Source organism: Nuphar pumila, chromosome 4 (assembly GCF_984573655.1).
Source record: "Nuphar pumila chromosome 4, dmNupPumi1.hap1.1, whole genome shotgun sequence".
Taxonomy (NCBI): domain Eukaryota; kingdom Viridiplantae; phylum Streptophyta; class Magnoliopsida; order Nymphaeales; family Nymphaeaceae; genus Nuphar; species Nuphar pumila.
The window spans coordinates 37,614,340-37,625,827 of record NC_143252.1 but is presented as its reverse complement, the minus strand read 5'-3'; the positions used below and the strand labels follow the sequence as shown (position 1 = coordinate 37,625,827).

The 11,488-nt window shown below is 34.7% G+C and overlaps 1 protein-coding gene across 1 annotated transcript in view; it reads right to left on the bottom strand.

Moving 5' to 3' along the window:
- Nucleotides 1-233: 233 nt before the first annotated feature.
- VLN1 (villin-like 1) overlaps nucleotides 234-11,488 on the bottom strand; it is a 32,245-nt gene continuing 20,990 nt past the window's right edge. Inside the window, exons 13-23 of the mRNA XM_090004977.1 lie at nucleotides 11,296-11,364; nucleotides 11,069-11,206; nucleotides 9,088-9,216; nucleotides 7,316-7,463; nucleotides 7,141-7,151; nucleotides 5,380-5,520; nucleotides 5,019-5,144; nucleotides 4,740-4,802; nucleotides 3,896-4,190; nucleotides 3,584-3,759; nucleotides 234-457 (exon numbers count right to left, since the gene is read on the bottom strand). Coding sequence (XP_089861103.1) covers nucleotides 344-457; nucleotides 3,584-3,759; nucleotides 3,896-4,190; nucleotides 4,740-4,802; nucleotides 5,019-5,144; nucleotides 5,380-5,520; nucleotides 7,141-7,151; nucleotides 7,316-7,463; nucleotides 9,088-9,216; nucleotides 11,069-11,206; nucleotides 11,296-11,364 — 1,410 coding nt within the window. The 3' untranslated portion in view covers nucleotides 234-343. The remainder of the gene's footprint in view (nucleotides 458-3,583; nucleotides 3,760-3,895; nucleotides 4,191-4,739; nucleotides 4,803-5,018; nucleotides 5,145-5,379; nucleotides 5,521-7,140; nucleotides 7,152-7,315; nucleotides 7,464-9,087; nucleotides 9,217-11,068; nucleotides 11,207-11,295; nucleotides 11,365-11,488) is intronic.

Sequence of the window (11,488 nt, the reverse complement as noted above, 5' to 3'; positions counted from 1 at the left end):
TCAAAAGCCAGTCGGCAGTAACGTGGACTGGACCAAGAGCATGATACCCGAAAAGTCATAAAAGTAGAGAGAGAGAGAGAGAGAGAGAGAGAGAGTTATCTTCATAAACCCAACGGATTGATGGCAACACAGAAAAAATGGATTATTCATCAATAGGGTGCCAGCTCATTTGCATAAATCAAATTTTCAAATACAAATGAAAGGAGTGTCCTCAAAAGGTACACATATCCATAGCTTGACGAAGTTCAAATAGGAAAAAACAACTTTCACACGCGCGCGCAAAAAACAGGTACACGCCCATCCTGGCCCATGTACTTTGGATATCGAACAAACTAACTACGGCCTAGAAAAGATCGTGCTGCATCTTAAGCTTGTTCTGCCTCCACTTGGGTAGATTGTAAAATGCTTCTTTGGTCATTCCAAATATTCTCCAGAACTCCTCAGTGGACAAATATGCCTACAGGCATAAAATAGGAAATTGTTGGTGCACGAAATTGCGACACCCAAAAGTAATACATATCATTCACAACTTTCAATCACAAGCAGCACATAATGTTTAATATAAAAAGGTAAACGGAAACCAACATCACCAAGTTACTAGTAAAACTTAGACCACCACCTTCTCCACATCAGACAGTTTAATGTTCCTACGGAACACATTGCTGTAAATTACTCAATTGTTTTTGTTTAATTATTTGCAGAAAAAGTAAAAGATCTTGTTAGATATTGAAACATCAAAGATATCATGCTGCTCTTATGCTTTATGAGAGTTTATTTATAAGATCAAAATTTTCAAATTTGTTCAATACTTGGTCCATGGTTTGCATATGGTTTTTATTGATTTGGAGAAGGCATACGATAGAGCACTTAGGGATGTTCACTGGTGGACAATGATGAAGAAAGGTGTTTCTCTCAAGTACATTAGTATAATTAAAGATATGTACGAAGGAGTAGTAACCAATGTTCGCACTTGTGGAGGGGTGACAACCAATTTTCCTATAACGGTTGGGTTACATCAAGGATCTGCATTAAGCCCTTTCCTATTTGCTATAGTGATGGATGAGCTTACGAGATCAATTCAAGAAAATGTGCCGTGGTGTATGTTGTTTGCTGATGATATTGTTTTGATTGATGAGTCTAGAGCAAGGTTGCCAAACTAGGAAGCGGAAGCGGGAAACGATATGGAAAGCGGAAGCGAGAAACGAGGCATTTTAAAATTTATACAAAGCGGGAAGCCAAGTTTCAATTTAAAAACGAAATATGAATAAAAAATGAAGCAATATGGAATCAAACAATAAACAAATAAAAACTAAAATAAAATTGATCATTCTTATATTTCATGATTTTTCTATAAAAGAGTTAAATTTTTGTTAAAATCTAACAATGATGGTTACCAATTTAAAGGAGATATATGGAAAGTGAGTAAAAGCATGAGAGAAAATACATGAAAAAGATGAAAAGAAAGGTGAGAAAAGTATATACTATGCATAGACCATGTGTATGAGAAGCATAAAAGAAGCGTGGGGGAATCGAGCTTCCCATGAAGTTTCGGAAGCGAGGAGTATCGCGCTTCCGAAGCGAGTTTTCGGAAAGCGAGCTTCCCACCTACCTAAGAAGCTTCCGGTAACTCTGGTCTAGAGTTGGGGTTAATGCTAAGTTAAAATTATGGAGACAGACATTGGAAGCAAGAGGTTTTAAGTTGAGTAAGAGTAAGACAGTATATATGAAATGTCGGTTTAGTAAGCAACGAAGTAGTGATGGGAGTGTAGTGAAACTTGGTAAGCAAGAAATACCGGTGGATGATTGTTTTAAATATTTGAGATCTATCATTCAAAAGTATGGAGATATTGATGGAGATGTAAATCATAGGATAAAGATTGGATAGATGAAATGGAAAAGTGCAACTGGAGTGTTGTGCGATCGTAGAATGCCATTGCGGTTGAAGGAAAAGTTTTATAGGACGACAATTAGGCCCGCTTTACTATATGGTACGGAATGTTGGGCTGCCAAGAGACATCATATTCAAAAAATGAGTGTAGCTGAGATGCGTATGCTTAGATGGATGTGTGAAAATACAATAAAAGATAAGATTTGGAACGAAAAGATACGTAAGAAGGTAGGCGTTGCATCCATTGAAAATAAGATGAGAGAGAATCATTTACGGTGGTTTGAACATATTCGGTGAAGGCCTAATGATGCTCCAGTTAGAAGGATGGAGAAATGGGAAAATATATTAGTTAAAAGAGGTCGGGGTAGGCCTAAGAAGACTTGGATGGAGATGATAGGAAAGGATATGAATGCTTTGAACCTCACCGAGGACATGACATTGGATAAAAATGATTGGAGAATGATTCATGTGGAAGACCCAGAATGATTTTCTTTTTTGGTTCATATCGCCGACCCCAATTGTTTTGGGATGAAGGCGTAGTAGTTGTTGTTGTTGTTTAATGCTTGGTACTTAAAAATTCCCATATTTTCCAGCTATTTTTCCCAAGAGAAACCATAAAAAGGCTCACATGAAATCACATTAGTCAATTATCGCCATACAAATATTGATGACCATGATCAAAAGTAAAACACACATTTAGGGAATCTTAATTTCCAAGAGAAAGGAGGCCATACTTGCCCTATTTCAATTGGGTGCTAGCAATAAATTTATTAGAGCACAACAAGAATGTTTTGTTTAACTCAAGCTTTTTGAGGAATTTATTTTTCAAAAACAAGAAAAAGTAAATGTGTTCAACATAATTTTTATAATAAATATATGTATATTATTGCATACATGTAACTCATCAATGTTATGTCAAAAGTTCATGTACTTGCTCCTTGCTAGTTATTTATGATATCTGATTATTAGCGAGTAATGAATCTTTGCATCACAATATTTTCAAAATATCATGGTTTTATCACGAAATCAAACACATTTTTTAAATTCTTGTATTTTATTTTTAAGTTTCATATATATTTTTAAAATTCAAATCTTATATATGTTTATATTTTCCCAGAATTTCCCCCCAAAACAAATTTTTTTAATCTATCACAACTCACAAGATTTTCCTTTCCACTAAAATCTGAATTACTGAGATTTGTGACAGTGATCTTAAGTGGCTTTCACTTTCAAATATGACCAGGAACTATTACCAGGTTCATCATCTGTGGACAATAATAAACAGAAAAAGCTGATAAAGCCATTCTTCACATATGAGTGCTTACATTTGCATAGTTGATCCTCACAGCATATACTCCACTGCATGAGCACCATGAATATGTGCCCATTTGTGTGTGTGTGTGCCTGCACGTGCATATGCGTGTGCATGCAGAGAGGTCGATAGACAGCAAAAACTACATACAAACCATGCTTTCATTAAAAAGGTAATGGTCAACGCGCGGTTACCAAGGAAGAAGAAAAGAGGGAATCAACAAACAAATATTTGGCACCAAAATGCTACTTATAAAAATGCCTATCCAACCCAAAGATTATCTTCATAGGCAAGGTTTTTGTCATAATAGCATTGCTGGGACGTTTTTTTAAGTTTCTAACATAAAGAGTAACAACATATTTTGAGTTATGCAGTTAGAGTACCTCTCGTTTGGTTATATCGACACCTGTTATTTGTTCATTGCTGGAAACTCTTAGGTTTTCATAAGGGTATATTTTCAAGCCAGCCGCAAAGGTTTCCTTGCCATTCGCCAGGACACCACTTTCTGTTGAGGCTGCACTTGCCTCTTCTTTTGCTGGAACAGGATACAAGACCCCCTCTGCACAATGCATGTATATATGAATACAAGTTATACAAAATGACTTATCAAAAAATAAAGTTTTAAAGAAGGTAACAACACCTCGGGGTGAGTTTATTGACTCGATAAGCAGACGTACGCTAAAAAGTGAGATTACCGTTTGATCGTTTCACTTCATAAAACTGGGAGCCTTCATTTCTTGGTGAAATCTTGGAAGCCTTCTCATAGAAGGTTTTGTCTTCAGAAGATCTAACAAAGAGGTTCCTAACAACTGGAGGTGGAGTGGACAATTGATGGTCAATTGAAGCCTCAAATCTTGAGGTCATTGCACTAAATGCTGGGGATCTGCTTCTTGGCACTATCCTGTCAGAACTGGTGGACTTGCTTCTTGAGCGGTCTGATGAATTTTCAGTGTCAAATGCCCGATATGCTCTGAGACTTCTTTTAGGTGTCTGTCTAGAAGCACTAAAAGTTATTACATCATTTACAGTGTTTCCATTTTGTAACAGGAGAAGCGTCCATCTTTCTGATACTTTAATGAACATTGTAAAAGAACCACAGAATATTAATCAAACAATCTTAGTTTAGGGCTCAGAGAAAAAAATCACTATTTAAAATTTAAACTTCTTAAAAGGATCAAAATCGGGCTACATGCAGTTAGAACCAAGGTCGAACGCTTTTCTTTCTTCTAGATGATTTATATATGGAGAATGCCTGGACCCAGAGTAATCCAAATACACACTCATGATGTGCATTATGGAGCTAGATTTGTACAGGCATTCTAAACTAATGCTGTCAAAAGGAAAAACAAATGGCTGTGACAATTTTCCATTTGAAGAATTAGAAGTTGACTTTCTATGCTATATTTGGCTGGTGATTGAGAGGTGAAAATCTTGCCTTATGTGCCTTTTCAATGTCATTATTTTTGTCAATATCAACTTCAATTGTCACAAAAGAAAGTATTGTTAATCACCACAAATAAGATTCAGTCAATGGCTTACTTCCAACTTTGGACTGAGCCCCTTCACGAGTGCCAGCTTTCTCTCAAATGAGTTCCCATGCATCTGCATAAGTGAAAAAAAAAGCAGAAATTTATTTAACAAAACATAAACATGAAACATTTCAATCTGCAAGTCATTTCCAAGGAACAAAAAATTACTTTGCGATGCCTGCACTAATGAACTGAGATACAACCTCAAGGCATTTAAAGATACAGGACATGCAAATCACTTCCCAAGTAATGGGTTAGCAGTGACAGGAGATAAAGATAACATACTTACAGATGCCTTTGAAGCATCCCATGAAAAGAAACGAGTGAAGAATTTTGGCTCATATCCTTCAGTAACAATATGTATTGCAGTCTCCAAGGACATTCCCTCTAGGAGAATGCCATGATCAATAAATTTCTGTCAGTTGCAGGAAGCAATAGAACATAAGTAGACAGTGGAAGAATGAGACATTCATAAAATGCCAGAAAAGATTTTTAAGTGCGAAATATTTCAGGTACGAACTTTTATGGAAATTTATGCATTAAAATAGAAGACACAAAGATATCACCTTCGCTATTGAGAAGGCTTGTTCTTTTGAAATAATTTTTTTATGGAAATTTATCCATTAAAATAGAAGACACAAAGATATCACCTTCGCTATTGAGAAGGCTTGTTCTTTTGATCTAATTTTCGCATGCTGCCCTATCCATACATAGATTTCAGTGTGGCAATTAAGTATCAACACATCCTCAGTATTTAAGTCATCCTGAGTGAAGTTAAATATTTCTTTGACCTGCAACGTTGCCATTATATTGTCAGCTTTCCCCCAGCATCAGATGAGCACACTTCAGAACGAAATCACAATTAACCCAACAAGGCAATGATATAAAATTGCAAGTAAATTGCGAAAAGAATATGTCACAAATATCGCCAAGATTTTGAAAATCTTGCAATATTTTCATAATATAATACAAAACCATAACAATTCTGATAATATCATGAGATTTTCAAACTATCGCTTCTTTTGAAAAAAAACATGATATTATTGCACTAATATCGCTATATTGACGTGATAGCAGGCATACTTTTTATTAAACAGGGCATTGTGGTAAACTAACCATCTTTAAATTCAAACAGATTTTAAATGAGGCTTACGTGGATAATTCCGCGTGAAGCACTCTTTTCAATGTGAAAAGGGAAGGAGCATGGAGCCCCTGAAATAGAAATGAGAGGTGAAGTTTTCTGCCCTTTTGAGTGATATGGGACTATTAGTTTGTCCCTACTTTCAACCTATGTGAAAATGTGTAAATAACTTAACCATGATATTATTATGTATTTATTTATAAATATTTATTTTGTCTAATATCTTTCTCATATTCAAAGGTGTAATTGTACTATCAATATTATGTATTACTTGTTAAGTTGTACATGTATATATATGTATTTTCATACATATATATTTTTGGTTCATATTGTACATATATACATATATATTCATATATATATTATTTATAAATAATGTAATAGGTAAATACCCATTAAGGGTATTTTGGTCATTTCAGTTCTTGTAATAGACTGTGCCCATTAGGGGCGAACTAGTACTTTATTTTATTCTTTTATTTTTGTGTTTTTCTGTTTTTATAGGAACTATATGGTCAAATACCAAATATAGTTGTTAGGTTCTTTTTTGACTAGTCAACGTAGAGTTGACTAGTCAATAAAGTTGTTGGAATAGTCCAACAGCTCTATTGAGGTCTCTATGTGTATAAATAGGGGCTTTTATCCCCTTTCATTTTTCAATGCTTCTCTTAAGCATTTATGCTCAATAAAGATAAATATTTTTATGTTGTGTTTTTCTATTTAGTTCTTTAATGTTTTATATGCACTTAGTGCTTTTGTTGTTGCCCTTTGTTGGTTATTGTATTGTCCCATAGTGGACTTGTGCTTGTGCACATTGTGATTGTGACCTTGTAAGCCCTTAGTGGCATTGGTTTGTGCTTGTGCACTTTTGTGATTGTGATCTTGTAAGCTCTTAGTGGCATTGTTTTTGCATTTTCCGCTATTTCATTACATTACTAAGATCTTTATAATATTTACTATAAATTTTTAATAACCGATATTTTCCTGAGAATTTCTTAAGAAAAACATGAATTTTTAAAATCTCCTGAGATTTTCTCTTGCTGAAAAATTTCTGAGGACGTTATTTGTGACTATGGTATAAATATAAATTGTGACTTGAAAAAGGAGCAGGGAAACACTGCATGGAACCCATTTATTCGGTTATGGGATGAAATCTCAGAAATTATATCATGAAGGCACTACAGCAATTAACGTGCAGATGACCATCTATAATATTAGTGAACAAAATATTATGTGACTATGAAATCAACAGAAAGAAAGATAATACAAGTACCTCAAGATCACCTGGAAATGGAGAGACCCCGGAGATCCCGGTTGGCAAGCAAAAAGAACCATAATCTTTGTTAGATTCTCCTTGCTCATTTATAATAGGAACAATTCTGAGACAAGGAATTACCATATCATCCATAACAAAGAGGAAACTTCACAATCAAAAGAACCAAGCTAACCTTCTATACCAATACAGACAAACAAATTTGGATCTTCCGCAACTTCTTTCACATCCTTCTCCTTTGGATATTCCATCTTTACACCAATTGCATTCCAAAAGGTATCTGGTTCACTACCCTCCTTCACTTGTATAGGTTGTTTTTTAGGCTGTTGAGGATCACAGACAACAGTTAAAAGTTACAATGCAAATGACAAACTAAAGCATCTTACTATTTATAAAAATCTTTATGAGCCACAAAAAATTTGGTGTCTAAGCATAGATACTGCGAATCAAGAAGTCTCAATCTAATGAGCTTATTACAACAATTTGTCAAATCACTGACCAGAGACAACAAGATAAGATGACAAGATTTGTACTCCAGAATGTATATAAGAACTGATTTCAAGAAAGGAATGATCATTACAACATCAAACTGCAGGTCATAAATTCATTTGTATGAGAACAAATCAATCAAGTAAAATGTTCCATTCCTCTGTTGCCAAATGTATTGCATACATTAAATTGTATTCTCTTTCCCTTTTTTCTCTCTCTAACCTAACATGGTTTCCACAATAAATGCATTTCAACATAAATATCCAGAATAACATACTTTGTTTGCCACAGATTGAGTGAACCAAGACAAGTGTGATCCAAGAGGAGTGACTTCAGGCAGTTGAAAGCATATCAAGATACATCAAAGGTATCTCCAAGAGTAATACTGCTACTTCAAATGGAAACATGTGGTGATTCATATTTGTCTTTGCCTTTACAGATGCAGATTGAATCAGAGATCCTACTTGCTACTATCCAAAAGTCTACTGTAGGCTTTTATCAAAGTTCTTAGCCATGTTAATCAAATTACTAATAGTAGATACAAACATATTCAATATTCATAGTCATCATTACTTCTTAAGACTAAGAGAAAAGGTTCAATAAGTAAAACTGGTGTCGAATTTTATGAGAATCAAGAGTCAAGTTGTCTACATTTTCATCAAGTGACGATCAACCCAATTTTTCTAAGAGCAAGCTGAGCTTGAGAGAAAAATGAAAAAAGAGGCCAACCAAACTAGCAAGTCACCCTGCCACATTGGCATATTGCTGGTAACATCACATCAACATAGCATCTAATGATGGAACCCGTCTTCCCACTCCTTTCTACCATTGTTGTGCTAACATCGTCTCAGTTCATTCATTATACAATGTTTTATTCTTTGTATATTTTATGCATAAGAGCATTTACAGAAACCAGCTTATGATTCCTAAACAATGTTTTGTCTTGTTTCATTCAACCTACAATGTTTTATTCTTTGTATTCATGTCTTGTCCATAAATGCATCTACAGAAAGCTGCTTAAGATTATTAAAGTGACTTGCATATTTTCAGCAATCATGCTACCGTTCTCACTTTACTCAAGAACCTTAATTATTCCTTGCCTTGAACTATCATTGCACTAGGAGGCTTCTCAGTTTATCTATGTGTTGCTTCTATCTATTTGAAATAGGCCTCTAACCAAGTCTTATGTTGTGTCCGGCGTTAATATAAATGTCGTATCATGCAACTGCCGGTAATACAAAATATATTCTGAGTGACGTAGGTTGACAAGATATCCATACTGTCACAGACTCACAGGTTAATTCGCTATGCTATTTTTCTATAGATTTACTACACAATGAGAACAAGATGACAAAATTCTCCTTACCAAACATCCACATATATCAATAATAGCATGCACCAAATTTATACAACCTGCCAATAGCAATCCCAACATAAATTTCCAACTTAAAAACATACATTAACATGGTCCAGCATTCTGTCAACAATATCATGGTCTTTTGAAGAAGAAAGGTTCCCGGTCCAAACGAACATAAATGTTCCCGACTCCAGAATATAACAGAATGATGAATTCAGTGAACTTGAGACCTGAAATTCATGATGACAATACCCTCACAAGTCATAATCTTATGTATGTATAATGTATGCATGCATTTCTCTCTCTCTCTCTCTCTCTCTCTCTCTCTCTCTCTCTCTCTCTCTCTATATATATATATATATATATATATATATATATATATATATATATATATATTCGTGGGTGAACCCCCCAGTAAGGAACTGTAATTTTACAAAAATTCTTGTTGTTTTATATCTGACCCGCCAGATGTGATCTACATGTTTTGTTTGGTAGAAAACAACCTTTAAATCATGCCTGTGTGATGTGTATGTGGGATTTTTAAGGGTTGGAAATCGACGGCCTACAATGTACTGAATTTTCAACCCTCAAAAAATCATATTTCTATGTCAAAAATATGATCCAAGGGCCCAGTCCTGCTATTTTGACCACGCTGAACACATCCATGGGGTTAGATTTGCCCAAAACAACTTCCCCCTATGAGTTCTAATTAGGGGTTTCCTTACCCAGGAGGGTAGCAAATGCTTTCCCTATATATATATATATATATATATATATATATATATATGTGTGTGTGTGTGTGTGTGTGTGTGTGTGTGTGTGTGCATTTGGTCATCTTTGATCACCAAACAGAAAACCCCAAGATTTGCACAAAAGATCATTTTATAAATCCAATAAATTAGCGGATGAGACAAAACCCAACGAGATAAATGCAGAACACAATTGGTGAGACCATCATCAGTGTCATGGAAAAAATTTGCATTCAGTGCAAACTGTAAGATAACCCGCCTATCACTGCCTTCTAGATTTGTAGGTCACTTATTCTCCTGAAGGTGGAATAACAACTTTTAAAATTAAAAAAGGATATTAGGTAACAATTTAGTATGGGATTTATTGTCAAGTGGTATTTTCTTTGGATTTTCATGTGAAAAAACTTTCATGTCCTGAGAACTCAAATATCAAAAAAGGAAACTTTTACTATCCTTTGGTGGGGTCCTTCGTGTGCCCTTTAGTTCCGCGCCTTACATTGTATTTTAAAAAGTCACTGAGGTCACTAAGGTAACTTAGCAAGTTCATGTGGACTCAGACAAAGCCACAAGGAATCCATCCAGATGTTAGGGTTTTGCAGCTTAAGGTAAAACAAGTTTTAAGTCAATTAAAGACTTAAAGGTATAGTCTAACTTAAATATGACTAATATTCTCTGTCCCACATCCATAACTTTATTGAACATTATAATAAGCCAGCACCTTTCAGATTAATAACAGCATGAATCTTTTTTAGAATAATACGAGGAGATTATCCTCTTGTTAGATTTTTTTTGTAAAACAACCAACTCTATTGGAAAATAAGTGAAAATTTCTATTAATTTTAACCAGATAAGTTCAAATTACATCTTAGATTTCAAAATTTAGAACAAGATCATAGATCAGGAAGATACATTTTGCCAGGCTTTGTTTGCGGTAGATTTCATACTCTTATCATAAAATTCATAATACCAGGAGATTATTTTATTGTTTAGCTTGTGCTTGAAGTTCAGTTCCATATATACAGTACATGTCTTCAGCACAGAAACAAATGCTTCAGGATAACTCAAAATGGGACACTGGATCTCATTTGTTTACATATGATGCACTGGCAGCATTTGGTTCATGGAATCGACAAAATTTGTAAGAGAAAATTCAAAACTTTATCCCTACAATAATTCTATTCATGAAGTATACTCACATCAAAATTTATGGCATTAGTTGCTTGAACTTTATTTTGTTCAGCAATTATTATGTCATACTGTTTGGTGCCATTACTGTCTTCCTATTACTAAGCAGTTAATACTTTCCCTATGGAAACTCAGAATTACAACATACCGGATTAACTTGGATGGCTTGCATGTTGTGAGGATCTGTACCTTGAACTCTAAAAAGAGCAATTGAATCCTCATGATATGTTTCATCAGGAATTCCACTTTCTTCAACGTACCTCTTATATCCAGAACTCAGCCCACCCTGCACAGTATGTTAGAGATCATGAAAGTAGAAAATGATGCCCATATCATGCACATTTTGTGTATTGTGTGTGTGCTTCTTATGCATACCTTGTAAATGATCAATGTCTGAAATATGCAAAAGAATTGGACTGTCTCCTTGCCTTCAAAAAGCCAAGCCTAAAATAAGATGGTGTCATCACAATCAATAATAAGCACTTTTCTTATGTTTCATATGTTCCACAAAAGAACAAATTTGACTTATGTGCAGCAAGGAATCGATATGAGCTTATATTCAATATGA